At 34.8% G+C, this 20,436-nt stretch overlaps 1 protein-coding gene across 2 annotated transcripts in view; it reads right to left on the bottom strand.

Moving 5' to 3' along the window:
• Positions 1–746: 746 nt before the first annotated feature.
• The window catches only part of LOC137655645 (solute carrier family 25 member 32), a 36,405-nt gene continuing 16,715 nt past the window's right edge, over positions 747–20,436 (bottom strand). The window contains exons 3-8 of one of the 2 annotated variants that reach the window (XM_068389576.1): positions 17,164–17,301; positions 16,434–16,554; positions 16,183–16,296; positions 14,648–14,793; positions 1,477–1,694; positions 747–1,093 (exon numbers count right to left, since the gene is read on the bottom strand). In XM_068389576.1, the coding sequence (XP_068245677.1) occupies positions 1,538–1,694; positions 14,648–14,793; positions 16,183–16,296; positions 16,434–16,554; positions 17,164–17,301 (676 nt within the window). In that variant the 3' untranslated portion in view covers positions 747–1,093; positions 1,477–1,537. Of the gene's footprint in view, positions 1,094–1,476; positions 1,695–8,434; positions 13,534–13,604; positions 14,794–16,182; positions 16,297–16,433; positions 16,555–17,163; positions 17,302–20,436 lie in introns of those variants that run through there. The other variant, XM_068389577.1, reaches the window with a different exon arrangement.

Below are 20,436 nucleotides of genomic sequence, written 5' to 3'. Positions count from 1 at the left end.
TCGGGCAACGGAGTTGACAGCTACATGATTATCGGGTAAGTTTAATATTGAAAAAAATAAATTTGACTGATGTGTTGAATAAAATTTATGAATGAAAAAAAAATGTAAAACTCCATCAGACCAGGTGAAGTGTAAGTTACTTAGACATGTGACAAATCTGTCCTCTATCACCAAGTGTATTATTCAGATTGGCATAACCATTCTTGCTAAATTTCAACCATAGTTATGACTCCTGGCTTGAAATGCAAAAAGTTATTAAAGTAAGTTAAAATATAACACAGGTACTTCATCTCTAAAGAATAAAATGTCTTTATGCAATCATTCCTTGAATACTGTATACAAAATATACATAAATGCATCATTACAGTACCCAACTAAACCTGAGTACTGTACATGTCAACAACAAAAGAGAAAATAAGTTAGCAATCCAAGGTTCTCTTTTATGACCAGGCATTCAAGACTAGTAAATGATAAGTTTCCTATTCAAACCAAAAGAAGAATTCTTCGTTTTCTAGAACTTTGTTATTCAAAAGCATCTAGAATTCAGAATATATATACGGAGTAAAAATACCTCGCAACAATAAGTGTATAGTAATGCTGTAAATGACTCATACAAAGTTTCTTAGAAACCCTGTACAGTATCTATTTATAGATGAAAATAGAATATACACAAGATGAGATGTATAGGGACTACTGTAATATAAATGAATGAAAATTTTTTGAGCATCCTAACATGGATGATATTCAGAATGTTAGTTAATAATAAATCATTAAAATATTGCACTCTTTAAAACTGACAATCATTCATACAATCTGTGTCATTTGGTATCATATATTGTACATATCACCATTAGAACAGCCTAAGATCAAAGATGTCTACACCAATCTTAAAGTCAGTTGAGAAGATATAATTAGAATGTTGGTTTCTATTTACATACAAGCATATAGATGCAATCACACAATAAACCAAGAAATTGAGCAACTACTATACAGAGAAATGAATGATGGTGCTGTATCTCCTTCCTGGAAAAACTATCAGGCATAACCGTTACCACTAGATTTGATTCACTCTGATGACTGTTAGAAGGAGTTCCTGAAATGGAAATCTAGAATTAATGTTTCATAAAAAAAAAGATAGATAGTTATCACAATGTAAAAAATTTTGAAAGTAATTTGTATTTTTCCCAGTTAAACAAAACTAAGTCCTAGGGAAATATTTTCAGCAGAGGTGGAAAGGCCGTTAAAATAGTTAAAAAGGTAGTTAACAACAGGTGGTGAGTGGGGTTAGAAGCCCCACCCTACAGTCAAAGACTTCACTTTTACCCTTCAGTTTAGGACTGAGTCGGGTGTTTGTGGTGGGAAGTTTTAACTTTGAAGGGCTTAGATTTGTCAATTAAACCGGCTTTCTGGAGAAGAAACAATACAAACATCAGGGGAGATTCATAGAAACAAAAGTACAGTAGTCTGTTTTCTTACCTGACTGAAATCATTATAAACTACATCATGAAGACGAAAACTAAGCTGAGACTTGTTAAGGCTAGCCCTTTTCTTCTTTTGACGGTTCTTCTGGTTTCCTATACGACAACAAAAAATGAGAGGACTTTTCATATACAACGAAAGTTATAGCAGTTGCTGGCACCACTCTCAGAAGATTTGGTAGCAATCCTTTATAATATCCACGCAAACCATTCCGCCTGAAATGAAGAAAAAAAAAGCACTATAGATCTGAATAAATCACTTAGCATTAGGCTGGTTAGAAATGTAAAACTATCCAGTAAACTTTTTGACAAGATGTACCATGCAAAACAAATTAACTGTAATTTATAATAAATGGAAAACATAAATAATGAGGCTGGTTTTTTTTTTTTTAATTCAAGTATCTGAAAGATTTAACCTGTAACCAATAAAGTATTTAGTGTTCTCTCTCTGCTACCTACTGTTTTAAAACCACACTTTAGCAAAGTTAACTCTACTGTACAGTACTTGAATCTGAGAGTTACAGCAAAATAAAAAAGGCTTCGTAAATTTCTTCGTTGGTCAAGAGCACATGGCTAAAAAATAACATTGCTTTAATAATTGCTTACTTTATACTTTAGAATGATATTTCATAAAAGTAATAAACTACCTCATGAAAGGTTTCATTTCACAATTTTGACCTACCAGTTGGGAATGGCTAATGCATATAGAGCCTCAAGCCTTAAATTATCTTCTCATCTCACGATCTCTGCATTTTAACGTTAAGCCTTTATCCAGATTGTATTTATATAAAATTCTATTTGTACCATAACAACACTATTAGCCATATAAGGGCACTTTCCTAATTGTGTGATGTTCCCCAGTTCAACATGCCCAATGAACGACAGCGCCTATGGCAACACCGGTAACCGGCGTAGACCCAAATCACAATAAATACACTAATTTCATTGTGAGGCAGGAACAAATTATACATATTGTAAAGAATGAATACTCAACTTTCTAGATGGATGAAAGAAGCTGTAGAAAGCATAAAGATCCTTAGAAATCGATCGAAAATGTCAGATCAACAGGGAACACCACCGTAGCGAGGTGCTACAAATTAAGGAATGACCGCCAGAGGGAATTGGCGCGGTTGGGATACTCGATAGTAGTAGTGGAACTAGGGTAACCTTCTAATTCTGCCATGTATCCCCCTCGAAGAGTAAAGGCTATTCGGGGTGCAGATTGCCACGTAGTGTCTAGAATACGTCCCCTGGTTATATACGATATCCTTGAGAGTAAATCTTAAGGGTACTCGCGCCAGAAGTTAGAATTCTGCGAAACCTTTGGTTTGATTCTCTGGGAATATCACTGTAGTTATATATACCCTTGGCAAGCTACTAAAGGAACCTTCCATCAGGACGTCATGGCCATCTCACCCAAAAATAGATTTTTTGCTTCGCTCAAAATCCGTTTTGTCTGACTTGACAAAGAAGATACAGTAATCTCTATATGGTCCCTGTGGAACCTCAAAGAGTGTATCAGTTAATAACCATTTAAATCAAGAGCCTGTACTGTTGGGAACAGCTCTTAATGTTTTCGTCAATACCCATCATTGTACGAGCTACTGTAAACAGTCAATCTTCAATTATTTCCTTTAAATATTACAAATAAAGGCATAAGACAGAACATTAACAATAAAATTCTTTAATTCAATGTAATCATTGAAAAATGAATCTTAAGAGGTAATTTGTATTTTTTTCTAGCTATCAGAACCTGAGTCCTTTAAAACAATGAATATCTTCAGCAGAGTTGGACAGGCCATTGAATTCATTAAGGACATAGTTAACGGCAGGTGGTGAACGCAGGGGAGAGCCCTGCCAGTTTCCTATCGAAGACTATTAATTTTTTACCTTTGTCTCAAAACGGAGAGGTGTTGGTTAAAGTGAAAAGTTTAACTTTAAAAGACTCTGGTTTGCATAGTTAGGGAAAATACAAATTATTTTCATGATGTTATTTGTCCCTACGTGTACACAAACCTATTGTCCTTTGAAATAGGGACACTTACTTATTGATGGAAAAAAATCCACCAGGAACATAATTAGTTGGTACTTTTTCTTCCCTGGAATATACCAATCCCTCTGTTCATGCACGGAAGCAAGGGATATGAATCCAGCAATCCATTATCAGCCCACAATGGGGAAGAGTAGGCTGATATGGATTGGCCAGTACTTGGTCATGTACCTGGTACTCTGTCAATGAAGGCATCTTTATCCCAGAAGGGAAAGTGCCATCTGGAATAAAATACCTGGCATATGATGACCAATAGGATTGGTATTCATTCCACCATCCTCCCCCTTTTAAGGTTTTAAGGGAGGTCTTGTTTCTTGTTCAATTGGACAAAATATTGGCTGTTTGAAAATTAAGATTTCTGGTGATCAGTCAACCTCGTTTTAAATTGAATTGAAAATAAAATAGAGGCCTTAATCCAAGCACCGGGGCATCAAAGGCCATCCAGCGTTGTACCTTGTTTCAAGTATTTTTCTCCTGCCTGGTCTTCAGCTGCTAACTCCAACCTTAATTTCGTGAACAAAAACTTATAGTCTATCAATTTTCTTATTCCTATTCCAGATAATAATCTTTGACATTATTGTTCAGTTAATTCTTTGTGTATGTTCCACAAAATTTTTCATAATTCCAACCATCCTTTGCATTCCGATCTTCCCAAACATTACCATCTTGTGCATGGTACTGTACTTGGTACGCAGTTAATGCTAAGAGTCTTGCCTTCTCCATCATTAAGGTTCAATACTGCACAGTATTCTAGAAGTTTTATTCCAGCTGTGACCAAATTGTGGAACGAACTTAATCAGGGAGTTGAATCAACTTCTCAAGTCCTTAAATTGATATTATTTGGGGGATCAGGGTCACAATAGAAAATTTAAAACTGATTTCAAATACTGCAAACCATCACTTTAGATAATGATTGAAAATCACTTATTCTGTAAGACACATTTAATGCATCCAGAAAGAGGATAATGTCTTAATTGTTAATTTCTTTAAACCCCTCTGCATTAAATGTTCATAAGCAGGTCTTCGCAGAAAACAACACAACATCCAAATTCCATACGTACAGTAATCTTATCTCAAAAGGGGCTTCTCAATAATGAAGGCTTTGAAGAATGTTTCAGAACTGGAACCAAGATAAATGTATACTTCCCTTGATAACTGAAATTGACTATCTTTCCACATAGAAAAACAAGAACTCATAAAAGGTATCCAAGTTAGTGCAGATAACAGGAATACACCCCTTACTACACCATCCAAAATGACTTTGCTATGAGTGCCAAAAAAAACAAGTTTGTACATGTACTTTAACTTTTACTTAAATTTGTCCTTTGACTTTTGGTTAGAAGTAAAAAATCAACAACCTAAATTCCCCCAAGAAAGTCTCCTTGAAGTAGATATTGTTCAAGTGGTAACATATTGGTACTGTTGTTACTAGTGGCTGTCGCAAGATCAAAGTTCGGCACAGAAAGGGTTATTCGAGTCATTTCTTTCAGATTCCCCGAATAGTACCGGTCTGGATCACAACTGCACATCTCATGGCATCTGGTATAAAATATAAGATAGCAAGAGACCTCTACCCTGTTGTAAATTAGTCACCATTTGGCCTTGTCCACTACTTCCCTGGTCCTCTACATACCAAAGAATGGAGACAAATAGTTTAATAGATATAATTATTTTCTTACATGCCTGAATTTATACTAAGGCATGTTTTAACTGAATGAAAACTTTGTACACAACCACTAGCTTTTGACAGTCATCATCCATGAATTATGTTGTAAGTTCCTCTGATCTGACAAATAAGTCTCATTCGAGGTTGAACAACTCAGCCCAAGTTCTGGGATCAGCAAATTCCGACTGGTGGCCCTAGTATGAGTGTAGGTGGTCAACAAAACTAAAGGGCAAACCCAGATGTGGATTTATAAGCAACTTCTTGGATTTAAAAATCTGTTCTCAAATAGGAGAGAATCTGTAGCCATCCCAAGAAAACAAACTTTACAAGAGAAGCCACAGTGTCCAGGAGTCTCTTGTATATGTGAGCTGTCTGAGGATTTCTGTTTTGAAAGCATTGAAAAGCCCAAAAAGGAACTGTAATCCTCATAAAGAAATAATGTGGCTTGTATTGTTACTCTAAAAACAAACAGGTAATCAGTTAAACAAACTTCTGAAAATTGAAAGTGACAGGAATTGCCAAACAAACCAGAAGATTCAAGCAGTTTTAAGACGTGGAAATATATGTAGGCTATGTTCGGTATGCTGTATGTGTACACTAGTGTTAACGAACCATCAAAAATGACATCTAATTATGTAGAGATATAAACACACACTCAAGCCTTCTCCCCATTCCCACTTTCCTAAATACAACCACTTGGTTCGGCAATTTATGGGAGAGTGGTTTCCGAGTGTACCTCTCAGGATAGCCCTTCTCACCAGGGTATGACTAGTCACTTTCCCCTCTGAGCATGAGAAGTTAAACAGACTTCTGAAAATTGAAAGATTGACAGGAATTGCCAAACAAACCAGAAGATTCAAGCAGTTTTAAAACGTGGAAATATATGTAAGCTATGTTCGGTAAGCTGCATGTGTACACTAGTGTAAACGAGCCATCAAAAATGACATCTAAATATGTAGAGATATAAACACACACTCAAGCCTTCTCCCCATTCCCACTTTCCTAAATACAACCAGTTGGTTCGGCAATTTATGGGAGAGTGGTTTCCAAATGTACCTCTCAAGATAGCCCTTCTCACCAGGGTATGACTAGTCACTTTCCCCTCTGAGCAAGAGAAGAATAATTGAATATATATGTAATCAGACACTTGCTTTTTACAACATGGGGGAGATTCATACAGTATATATATATATATATATATATATATATATATATATATATATATATATATATATATATATATATATATATATACTGTATATATATATATATATATATATATATATATATATATATATATATATATATATATATATATATATATATATATATATATATATATATATATATGTACTGTATGTACAATATGTGAATATATGTGTAGGTCTATACATGTTTGTGAATGTATGTACATGGATATACACTAGAGGGTAATAAAATTGCTGCAAGTATTTTTGGAAAATAAATTGACTTATTGGTACAATTTAAAGAAACTAAACATAGTTTTCCAAAATAAGAACATCAGCATATTTTCCTTGGATCACTTAACCCTTTTACCCCCAGGCTATTTGGAAATTTCCAGCCCTTAACCCCCAGGGGGTTATTTTTCTCCCAGCGCATTTTGCAGTATATTTCTTGTAAATTGCTCTAACAGCCTTAATTTTTGTCATAGAGAGGTCAGGTTGGTCTCATTCTCTTGGAAAATGCCTGAATTTTCTCAAAAAATCATCAAAAATATGAAAAAAAAAAAAAATTTAGCATTTTTTTGCAAGGACGTACCGGTACGTCCATGGGGGTAAAGGGATGGCTTTTGTGAAACGTACCAGTACGTCCTTTGGGGGTAAACGGGTTAAGACAAGAGAATATACAGGTCCTCATTTTACAAACTTAATAGGTTCCAAGATATTTGGAAATTGAATATTATTAATATTTGGCTTAGGGTAAGTATAACCTGTCTTCCATGCCGAAGATTTCCAGCTACAAACACAAACAAATGGTCCAATTTCACATGAAATAAATATCAGGTTATTGTAAATGTAGTTTAACTTACTGTATAAAATAATAACCTACTGTTTTATTACAGTATTAGCTTTATTTCATTACAGTAAACAAACTATACAAACTTTTTGTACCATATCTGAGATTTATTTCAGTTGGTTTATGTTCATACATCCAAATGTTTGAAGCTGAGGACCATCTGTATTGTATACTAAGGTCCTTCCTTATTGGACAGCCTCTTTTCTGCAAATACAGCCGGCCCCATTTTTGGGTAATTTTGTTCTGCATATGTTTATGTGGATGTCTGTCTCTACATTAGCATGTGTATATTGTAAAATTTATAAAAATGTATGAGCTCCCTATGAAGTCCTGAACAGGTGAAGAAACTGGACAGTATTTGGTGTTCCTGTGAGTTTTACACATACTATACTGTGTGTGTAAAATATGAAATATAATATAAATATATATATATATATATATATATATATATATATATATATATATATATATATATATGTATATATATATACTGTATATATCCGTAACAAATTCAACCGTTTCTAGTCCTCTACAGGGCAAAGGCACTTTGACATGTCTGGCGTTTGGAAAGATTTGATCACCATGCTGGCCACTCTGGATTGCTGCTGATGATACTTTCTTCCGATCGCTCAAGGCAAACCAGATTAGTAGTCCTGCCCAGTACAGCTTTGCCGAGCATGGAAACAAATACTTTTACCATATTAAGGTACAGTATCCCCATTCAGAAAAATATATAACTTAGTTTCTTCAATGATCTAGTATTCCCATTTATTGAAGAATGTGTAATTCTAAAAATTAAGGATATACAAGCTATGCATTAACAAGGGGCATGCAAGTGAAGATAGATTTGTAAGGATGCAGCCAAATGTACTTATACACAGCATGCAATAACTATCGACTGATTTTGGCTCTAAATTTTCAAGCAATAAACTCTTGAAGAAAATTAGAGTTGTTAAAATCTACAAGAGATTTAAACAGTTAAGCATAAAATCATATTTAGTTATCATGGAGCTAAAAATTGCATGAAGCACTTGCAACATAATGTTTTAATCTAAGCTATCAAGCACATATTCTACACTACTCTTACCTTCTTTGAGGATTTGTGAAGAGGAGACTTGTGAGACTGGTGAAGCAATTTTCCTTTATATTGAAATGCGATCGAGAACAGTAAATACCAAAGGGGGGGTTAAGAAAAAAACGATATGTGGCTCATTTTTTATATTTAATTTTTTTATATTTAAATATAAGTGTTCGAATTATATAACCACAACCATGTCCATCAACAGGTGATAGCTGACACTTTATTGTACAATTTTGTTTAATAAAAATAAATAAAAAATGGACTGGTGATCACGTATACAAAGAACTATACTTGAATTGTCATTATACAGCAACTTCATAAACATAAAAAAAAACACTGGTGCGTCTAAACAAATACCACCGAGAAATTGAGTAATGAACACGTAAAACCCTCTCAACAATTTCTACAAATTTCCCTGTCACATATTAAAGTAGGTGAATTTAGTATCTTCCATCAGCCATTTTTGGACAGGGTCATATCGCTTCAAATAAATCTCTAAAATATCACAGCTGTCTCCTTTTCACAAGGACCTCAATCACCTGACAGATACATGGACTGTCTACTCAACACAGGAAAAAAAAAAAAATAGGAGGCTGTTACTGTCGAATATGCGAAGTGTTCGATCGTATTCTCGATTCTGCCTTTCACACAAAAAGGATAACTACCACAAAACGTGAATACACTTCGTCCCTGACAAGTCTTAGTATCTAAGAAAAATAAAAAAAAAAACACTGTATATTTCAGTTTGCCGAACCGTTTATCTACAGTGTCTCCTGATAACTTCCATTCACTCATCTTGCCTTACACAATATAGATTTGGACATCTTCAGCATAATTTCACACAATTACAAAAATTCATATTTTGTCAATATTCTCCTAATATAGCAAATTAAAATTTCTAAAGTCATCTACCAATCAAAAAATTTATTTCAAGAATGAATGCTAACATCTGTCCAATACATGTGACTAGAATATAAAACTAACAAAATATGGAGTACATTACAAAGATGGTGGAAGAATTTGTTTTAATGTCAACAAGAAAAAATATCTACGTCAACTTGACCTGCATAATTCTCCAGGCTTGTGTTACATCCATCTCTAAAGTTTCTATCAAGAAAGGAGAGATGAAATAAATTACAAGAAAAATGGGCACGACAAAGTCCGAAACTTGCACATGCGTATGGTCACAAAAACTTGTAAACTAAAAACCTACACAACTTTGATCACTAAAATTATTACTACCTGTAACGCTGAATTGTTTTGTAATGAAAAATACCACCTTACATTAACAAGATTATGCATATGACAATCCACAAGTGGGATTTTTTTTGGCTGTAATTATTTTGTTGTCGAAATGTCTCAAAATGGTATCAACCTACATAACTCTGATCACAAAATATTGCTACATATAATTCTGAATTCTTTTGTAATGAAAAAGACCAGTTTAAATTAACAAGATTATGCATATGACAACTATTCCACATGGGATTTCTATTACCCCTTTTTTTTAGTTGAAATATCTCAAAGGTGTATTTGGTGCCACTATACGCATCTAAATGATGCCTTCTTCAGAGGAAACAATGTTTATGAATATGAATGCCAATTGAAAAATCAAGAAAGGAAAGACCACAAGAAGTAAGAAATGCCAATTGTTCTTATCAGACAGAAAAGATATGTTCTGTTTTTCTTTATCAACAATGAACTTCCAAACCAACTCTCAAAATGATCTTAAGAGTTTATGGTCTTTCAAAGTTTGCGAGTCTTAGATTTACAAAAAAAAAAAAAAAATGATGGTGACAACTACATTAAAAATGAATGTCACACCATTATGTACCTTATTTTTTGAAAAGACAACCGAACCAAATGATAGAGAAATGGAAATGATTAAAAATCAAAACTGGGATAAGAAATACAGTAATGTATATCAGATTACAAGAATGCTTACCACCAGTGCCAATTCACCATTATACATAGGTGTTGTCTTGGTGCATAAGTACTGTATATATTCTTTGTGCAACTTACAAAAATTGATAAGAATACTGTACACCTTTCACATGTACAATAGTCAATGAAAACATAATCCATATGCTTCTGCTACCTCAAAAAATCCTAACTAAACTGAGCCTTATGCATAACACATCTAAGACAGAGAAACCAAGAGTAAATACAATCTATTCTGCATTTCTATCTGTAGGAATGATGTACTCTTTACTATCCAAGAAATCGTATACCTACGTGTCAGATAGAAGTTACTTCTGCGAAAAATTGGAACAGGAAACCTAAACATTTCAGGAATGTGTAACTTATAGTTTGCATGGAAAACTTAACGCAATAAGAAAATCACATACAAACAAAATAAGATTAAACTCCTACAGTGGTTGCTCTTGCAGATGCCCAAGATAAGTTAGAAATTGATTCATCTATTTGTTGCACATTAAGAAATTGAAGTGTCAGTGCATGTTCAGGAAAAACTAAATTTGTTAAAGGATTAATGACCTCCCAAGAAGGGACATGTAGGTCACTGTGTTAAAAAGGGTCTATGTGTTGATGATAAGACATCTCCAACACAAGGGCTAAATAAAGGTAACTCTTGTGTTATAAAAGGTCTATCTCTTAAGGATAAAGACATTTCCAAAATAAGGGTCTGCTATTAAAATAACATGAGTAAAAAAGCATAAAAGATAAATGCCCAATGACATTCCAAGTCCAAAATACTGGAGAAGTAATAATAAATGATAATATGAAAAGTAAGAAAACAGACTTCCTACAATGTCACATAATCCTTATAACATGGCACATCTTTTTAAAAAACTTGACCTCTCATACCGCTCAAACGTCCTTCTAGGAAAACAAAGAAATTTCAATCATAATCAAAAGTGGGTATTAGTAAGGAGCAGGATCCCCCTCCAATCAGTCAAGGTTCATTTTCATGGTGTCAAAATTGTGCGATTCTCTATCGTTTACTTTTCCTCCAAACCTATATCTACAATAACATTAGGAAAAATCCAATGGCACTATCTTAAAAGAAAGCAAACCTAGGCTATCCTATTTTTGTATTCTTTTAAACTTGCAAATTGAAAATTTTCAAGGCTTGTAAATTATGAAAATATCTATCGACTTGACATTCGCTCGTTCTGATTCACACAAACATAAGAATATATAAAAATTAAAATAATAGCAAAAAGCATTGTGGAACAGCTGAACTAAATTATAATGCAAAGCATATACATGACTCAAGTCATGATCTATATATCAGAGCACCAGTGCAGACATCTGGTATGTAACTATCAACCTATGAGAATGCTCTTGTTTCAACTGTGGGTCACAACCTTCAGTGCTGATGTCCCTCCCCGATAGTTTTTTCTAAAATTTACTGGGCTTGTGGCCAATAGACACCAAAATCTCTTGGATTTACCTGTTAGGTGGTATGAAGTGTGTGGGGGGTTAGGTTTGATTAGGCTTGGCCCTTGTGTTGTGCGTTACTACTGGATGTGTGAGTAAGACACATTTATTCCTTACTTCTAGTATCCATATCAATTTACTCCTTTTATTTATGAAGCTTCATCTGTGGTGGATAACGGGGGAGGGTGGGCTGTGGCACCCTAGCAGTACCAGCTGAACTCGGTTGAGTCCCTTGTTAGGCTGGGAGGAACATAGAGAGTAGAGGTCCCCTTTTTTGTTTTGTTTCATTTGTTGATGTCGGCTACCCCCCAAAATTGGGGGAAGTGCCTTGGTATATGTGTGTGTATTTTCCAGACCCCTTCATATATTTTTCCTTCATGCTATCAACCACTTACCAAAACATTTCCCTGTTTCCTAGGTATAGATTTGCATTCAATTTTTAGTTTTACATTCCCATACCTGTCAGCTTCAGAGCAATACATTATTTGTGAGGACCAGTTTTCCTCCAGTGCACAATGCCTTTTAAATTCCTTTATTGTACCAATTTTCTTTATGTTTACATCAATCCAATCTTTTTTCACCAAGAGCCAGAAGTAAATAAACATGTATACAAAAACAATATACATGGCTATTCATTCACGTGTTATTGAAAATAACTCTTTAATTTTTCTTTCCTTCAGAAAGGAAAAAAAGATTAGGACAGAGCTTCATAGTTGATACTTCCAGCACATTTTCAATGCGTTTCTGACTACAAAAAAAATACTATATCAAAATGGAAAGAACTAACATCACCAATCTCAGTAATTTTTTCTCAACCACAACACAGAATCAAAACGTTAGAGCATAAAAATAAAATGGAATCTCTCAACTCGACCAAGTCCACATGTAATTCCTTCAAAAATCAACCAGGTCTACAGGGAATTCAATTTAACCCTCTCACCCCCAAAAGGGCGTACTGGTACGTTCTTGCAAAACACTGTTATTTAAATGTTTTTATATATTTTTGATAATTTTATGAGAAACTTCAGGCATTTTCCAAAAGAATGAGAAAAACCTGACCTCTCTAGGACAAAAATTAAGCCTGTTAGAGCAATTTAAAAAAAATATATATAGCAAAATGTGATCGAAATTTAACCTTATGGTGGGGGTAAAAGGGTTAATGAATGAAATTCTAAACAGTTGGCATTTCTGCTTATAATCTAGTCACTTTTCAGAATCCTCGGCTAAGCGCCGAAAATTACCCCAAGAATCTTGATTGATGTGGTTTTTTAGAGCTTGACATCACAAGTTGGAAGATCAAGACGTTAACAAAACACACGAGTTTAGCGACCTATCAACGGGTAGGTAAATCTTGATAGCGAGACCTTCCACTTAATTGGGAGATTTATTTTAATTAAATAAATGAATTAGAACATGACCAATGTCATTCTCTTAAAAACCTGGTTGGAGCTTTCAGCCAAAGAATAAAAAAAAAAATATTAAAATAATTCACCCACTTACAGCGGGTAAAGTGTACATCTATTAATACTGTTACATCAATAAATATTAAAAATAATTTTATTAGAATATGTGACACCTAATGCTAATTGCTTCTTTCATATAAGATTATTACATTTTTAAGGGATAACCTTTCCACTAGTTAAAATATTCAAAATTTAGGTTAGCTGTTCGCAATTCTTTTAATGAGCAATGAAATCAATAGAATGAAGACTTATCAGTCTACTATGTATCCAAGAATAACATAGCAATCAGCCTGTTATGTATCCTTGGATCACAAACCAATGTCTGTCATGTATCCTTGGATCACAAACCAATCAGCCTGTCATGTATCCTTGGATCACAAAACCAATCTGTATGTCATGTATCCTTGGATAAAAAAAAACAATCTGCCTGCCATGTATCCTTGGATCACAAACCAATCAGCCTGTCATGTATCCTTGGATCACAAACCAATCTGTATGTCATGTATCCTTGGATCACAAACCAATGTCTGTCATGTATCCTTGGATAAAAAAAAAAAACAATTTGCCTGCCATGCATCCTTGGATTACAAACCAATCTGTCTGTCATGTATCCTTGGATAAAAAAACAATCAGCCTGTCATGTATCCTTGGATCACAAACCAATCTGTCTGTCATGTATCCTTGGATAAAAAAAAAACAATCTACCTACCATGTATCCTTGGATCACACACCAATCAGTCTGCTACGTACCCTTTGATAACAAGCACCACATGTATGCAAATGCACATACATGTACAAGTCACTCCTTCACGTTCATATCATATCATTTCAACTTTGAGCTCACACTGACATAAAGTAGGACGATGATTCCCTATCATAATCAAATTGGAAAAAATCATGGCCAATAAATAAATATAAAGTAAAAAAATGGTTGGTAGTTGGACACTCCCAATCCATTTCTCAAATATTTCTCCTTCTAAAAATTAGCATCTATGGTAATACCACATTTTGCCAATTATAACTAAGTATCCTGCCTTCAAAATGAAAATAAGAAAAACCCTTGAATAGCCTACATGAAACCAAAACTTGTTTTTAACACCTTTATGTTCTTGTCAAACATAGAAGAAACCCAATAAAACGTCCAATTTTACACAACACAGACCACTGACTCTTCCAGCTAGTTTGATTTGGAACTTGAACCTAACTGCAAAATTCTTTTGTAAAACCAAAAGTTCTGAAATGACACCTCATCGGATATAAGAAATTATAACTGGGGTGTCCCTTTCCATCAACTTCCGTACAATGTGATCACAGACCAAAAAAAAAGGAAAAAAAAAAACACTAGAGCAAAATTTCTATCATGACGACCCAGAGACCTTTTCATAGATAATGAACACAAGACAAATATTTGGCATAACATGAACAAGGTATGGCGACATCCCTTTGTAGAATCCCTGAGGACCTTCATACCTCCAAGTTTCTCGGATACAATGGCGCAGATTATCGTAATGTGTGTGCTGGTCCTGCATGCGGGCGCGCAGTACTTGATAGGGATAAGTTGTAACAGCTGCAAAAAGTTTTGACAAGGAGGCAAATCCCAGGTATTCAATTGTGGTCTGAAATATAAAACAAAATTCTTTATCAGTTAAGGAAATATATATTGTTTCACTTGGGATAAAATGATAATTGCAATAAAAACCAGAAAGTGAAAATGACACATGTGATACAGAGGTTAAATGCAATAATCAAAACAATAATATAGTTGCTCAAATAAATATGAATGATGACAAGGATATTTCTGGTGGTAGACCATGAAATTGCAGTAAAACCTTACAACATGTAACTTAACTTGTACGTGTATTAACATACTCAAATGTCACATTGGTTTGTGGACGGCTTAAATTTTTGTATGTGCGGTTTTCACGAGTCACACAGCCTGAAAATGGTAATTTTTTATATATGGCAACATGATTTAATATATTAAATCATGAACCCCTAACCCAAAAGTGTGGAAGACCATGGTACAGAGGCTATGGCCCTACCCAGGACTAGAGAAGAATGCTTTGATTTTGTAGTGTCCTCCTAGAGAGCTGCTTACTATAGCTGGAATCTTTTCTACCCTTACCCTAAGTCGTACAATAACGATGAAAAATTGCTAAAAAACATACATGCACAACCAAAACCCCAAAATTTGGTATATTATTCTCTGATTTTTATGCGAAACAATATACAGCACAGTAGAACCCCATGACCTAGGTAATTTGGTTTCTTTTACTCAAAGAGCCACACAAGAGTGAAGGATGAATACTGCTGGACTACGAAACAAAGTTCATCTACCATTTTGGAGTTATTTTCTCCCAACAAGAGATCCCCAACTCTATTATATGGCCCTAGTCCTTGATGAATACCCAAACATTGGAATCTAGGGAAGGAGTGGCCAGGTAATACCACTTTCTACTACCTGGGAAGCAGCCTCAGTAAAGGATTTATTGTATGTGATGGCCCTTGTTGTAAAGAAGAGGAGACTCATCTGCCATTCAAAGGGCATTTCCTCCTCCGAGGAGTTCACAGCATTACACAAGGTACTCCTCTACCTTGGTACACATCATTTGACAGCCTAAGTCTCATAAGGTTAAATTGTACCAACTACACAGCCAATTACACCCTACTAGTGCATGTAAATTACTATCCAACCTAAAATCTTAACTAAAAAATAAATTTAAAAATAAGTTTTAACATTTGAAAAGAAATTGAATTGAATAAAGGTGGAAGTTTAACACAACTAATTCACCTCTGATAATCTCAAAAGGTGTAATCAACAAAGATTCACCGTCATGATTTGGAGCTTGTGATAAGAGATACAACGCAAGTGAAATGGAATTATACTAGCCTCTTGAGGCATGAAACAAAGTGCACTCGCAACAGAATCTCAAAGTCTGTGAGAAAAGATGAGCCACAAGATAAGATATGGTATATCACTAAAAAAGTATGCCATGCGCACTTACCAACTTAGTATCAATTGGCATATTATGATATCTGTTGTAAGAAGACTTCAGTTCTTCGTAAGCCATAAATTGGAGTGCTCCGTGTGACACTCCAAAAATGCCGGGAACAAAACCCTAGAAATGTTAAGGATATATTAGATATATATGAAAAATTACATCTTAACAAATTACAAATTTCATAATTCAACGCACTGAGGAGACAAAATACCCAACACTATCAAAATTAAAACAAAATACTGTGTTTTACCTACCTTGTAAAGTCCACGAACACCTTCATACTTGTAGGTTTTAACAAACGCATCCATCATCCCATTGTATCTAACAGACTCTTGCAACACTTTGCCAGGAACTTCTGAATACTGTAAGCACATTCTGGAAGAATAAACACAAATAAGCCCTTCCCTGAGAGATACAAATCTCGAACACATATAAGCCCTTCCCTGAGAGATACAAATCTCGAACACATATAAGCCCTTCCCTGAGAGATACAAATCTCGAACACATATAAGCCCTTCCCTGAGAGATACAAATCTCGAACACATATAAGCCCTTCCCTGAGAGATACAAATCTCGAACACATATAAGCCCTTCCCTGAGAGATACAAATCTCGAACACATATAAGCCCTTCCCTGAGAGATACAAATCTCGAACACATATAAGCCCTTCCCTGAGAGATACAAATCTCGAACACATATAAGCCCTTCCCTGAGAGATACAAATCTCGAACACATATAAGCCCTTCCCTGAGAGATAAAAATCTCGGTGCCACTTAAGTTCGTGGCCTACCTTTCGAATATGGCCTACGAAATTCCATCTGTTTTAGTATGTGGCCCAACCTAACCTAACAAGCAAGGTAGGCCAGATACTAAACCAGAATAAAAAACGGTAGGCCTCATACTAATCTGGCACCCAAATCTCATATTATATACAGATAGAAACATATTTTATACCACAGCTAAGCACCTCTCCACGTCACATACCTAGTTTTAACAACCCAAATGGGGTTCGTCATGACTAGTGTGAGGACACCCGCTTCTGCTGCTGCTACCATGTGGAGACCAGGGCCGATATCCACTTTGCTGTTGCCGCTCTGGAACCAGGTCTTGATGGCATTGTAACTAAGGGAAAGAAAAAACATGTGTTAGGTATAGTTAAGTCATTAAATTGTGATTCACATTTTTCTAAATCATGTAATATTCTATTACATGAAAAATTTCTAAAATAAATATAGAACAAATTCAAGTTACATAATGACAAAAGATTGCTTACTATGTGTACTAATACAATGTACACATACTCAACCATTAATAGGAATATTATGAAGTACAACAATAATATTTTTTGGTCCACTAAAGGAACTCTACCATTTACAGGAACAGCAATGTTTAATTCTCTCTCTCTCTCTCTCTCTCTCTAACCATTGTTCTCTAGTCTCGGGTAGTGCCATAGCCTCTGTATCCTGGTCTTGCACGCACGCACGCACACGCACACACACACACACTCTCTCTCTCTCTCTCTCTCTCTCTCTCTCTCTCTCTCTCTCTCTCTCTCTCTCAAAATCAAACCATTGTTCCCTGGCCTCGGGTAGTGCCATAGCCTCTGTATCCTGGTCTTGGGGGAGAGTGCTCTTTCTTGAGGGTAGACCCGAGTACTCTAATCTACATTATTTCTCTTCCCCTTACTTTTTCTAAGTTAATGTATGAAAGATCTATTTTAATGCTGTTAATGTTCTAGATATATTTCATTTTAATTGTTCATCACTTCTCTTGTGGTTTATTTCCTCGTTTCCTTTCCTCACTGGGCTATTTTTCCCTATTGGAGCCCTTGGGCTTATGGCATCCTGCTTTTCCAACCAGGATTGGCTAATACTAATATCATAACTCTAATTTTATCTTATTTTTCTTCCCTTGTTTTTTTTAAATTATATAAGAAAGATCTATTCTAATGTTATTACTGTTCTTGAAATATCTTATTGTAATTCTTCAATACTTCTTTAGCAGTTTATTTCCTTGTTTCCTTTCTCGATGGGCTATTTTTCCCTACTGGAACCCTTGGGCTTATGGCATCCTGCTTTTCCAACGAGGATTGTAGCTTGGGTAATAATATCATACCAAGAGATTAAACCAGAACTGGCTAATAATAATATAATAACAAAAGCTTAAAAAGGTGAGTAACCTTAATAAGAATGGTTTAAGGTCGTCCATGGCTGTGAGCACAAAGTCTATAGACCTTGAGCTAGCATTGGACTCTGAGACGACGCAGTAGCCTCGAGCAAGGGCAGAAATATTCTAGCCGATTATGAAAACTTCTACTGATCCCAAAGAAATTAACAAAGCCGGAAGAAAAATAATCATTATCTCTCTCTCTCTCTCTCTCTCTCCTCTCTCTCTCTCTCTCTCTCTCTCTCTCTCTCTCTCTCTCTCTCTCTCTCTTTGTATATATGTATGTATGTATGTATGTATGTATGTATGTATGTATATATATATATATATATAAATATATATATATATATATATATATATATATATATATATATATATATATATATATATATATATGTGTGTGTGTGTGTGTGTGTGTGTGTGTGTGTGTACTGTAATATTGTACGCGGCCCTCCCCTTTCTTAGCTATAACACCTCTCTCTCTCTCTCTCTCTCTCTCTCTCTCTCTCTCTCTCTCTCTCTCTCTAAGGGTAGAGAAAGTAGTTATTTAGAACATAATTTTAACAAAAGAACTTTTAATTGTGAACGTTGGACTGTCCTATTTCAAACCCCTTTAATAAATAATAATAATAATAATAATAATAATAATAATAATAATAATAATAATAAAGAATTTTACGAAAACAATATTTTCGTCATAGTATCTTTTAAATGTACAAAACAAACAAACATAAACAGTATCACTTCCCGTCCTACTACACACGATTTGCGCATTTTTCCTTAAGGACAAACGATGTGTGTGTATGTGTGTGTGTGTGTGTGTGTGTGTGTGTGTGTCACGTACGCCACACTCTCATTGTTAAGTCGCAATTTCAAGATAACGGGAAAAAGAAAAAAACTGAACAATAGCAATTATAAGATTGTCAAGCTTTTTCCCAATCACGAGAGTTCGAATTTGCTGAGAATGGTTTTATATTGAGGAGATTTTAACGTTGTTGCTGGTCTTATATTCATTATTTATTACTTCTTATATACTTTAACTAAAGCATTTCCTTTCCTCACTGGCTATTTTTCCCTGTTGGAACCCTCGGTCTTGTAGCATCCTGCTTTTTTAAGGTTTTAGCTTAGCTAATAATAATAATAATAATAATAATAATAATAATAATAATAATAACAATAATAATAATACTGTAATAATAATAATAATAATAATAATAATAATAATAATAATAATAATAATAATAATAATAATAATAATCATAATAATAATGTTTTTATACATTCTTGGGAATAATGAATAAGTTAGAAAGGTTAGTTAAAAATATTGTACACTCATGTATCTCAGTCAACCCCTTCTACTGTAAACATAATTTGACATTTGTATGTAACTAAACTCCATTGTGCAAGAGATAATTATCACCGCTAAAACTTAAAAGATATACATTAACTCTGAGAGAGAGAGAGAGAGAGAGAGAGAGAGAGAAGAGAGAGAGAGAGAGAGAGAGAGAGAGAGAGAGAGAGAGACCCTTTGCAATCAACATATATACTATTCTTTGTGTAAAATCTCTCAAAGCCCCCAGTCTTCTCAGATAGATCAGACCAATGAAAAACACGTCCCAAAATAAGACTACAGTACCAGGCTGTTTTCTCTCTCTCTCTCTCTCTCTCTCTCTCTCTCTCTCTCTCTCTCTCTCTCTCTCTCTCTCTCTCTCTCTTAGCATTCATTCGGGTACGATCCTGTCGTATGGTTACATCACGTGAGAGAGAGAGAGAGAGAGAGAGAGAGAGAGAGAGAGAGAGAGAGAGAGAGAGAGAGAAATTGGCACAATGCAGTTCTAACATTTACGTAAGGAATTTTTAAATCTTAGCTGCCAAGGTGACCGCTTTGCCGATCTACGAAACATGGAGTTTCAAAGGGGATTTAACAACAGTTTTTATTCTGGTACCTGACAATAAGTACTACAAACTAATAAAAATAGCCACGCGTGACCCTAATTTGCTTTATTATTATCATTATTACTATCCAAGCTACAACCCTAATTGGAAAAGCAAGATGCTATAAGCCCAGGGGCTCCAATAGGGAAAAATAGC

This window comes from Palaemon carinicauda, chromosome 16 (assembly GCF_036898095.1).
Source record: "Palaemon carinicauda isolate YSFRI2023 chromosome 16, ASM3689809v2, whole genome shotgun sequence".
NCBI lineage: Eukaryota > Metazoa > Arthropoda > Malacostraca > Decapoda > Palaemonidae > Palaemon > Palaemon carinicauda.
Note: the sequence above shows the minus strand (reverse complement) of the source record. Positions and strands in the feature narration are given on the sequence as shown.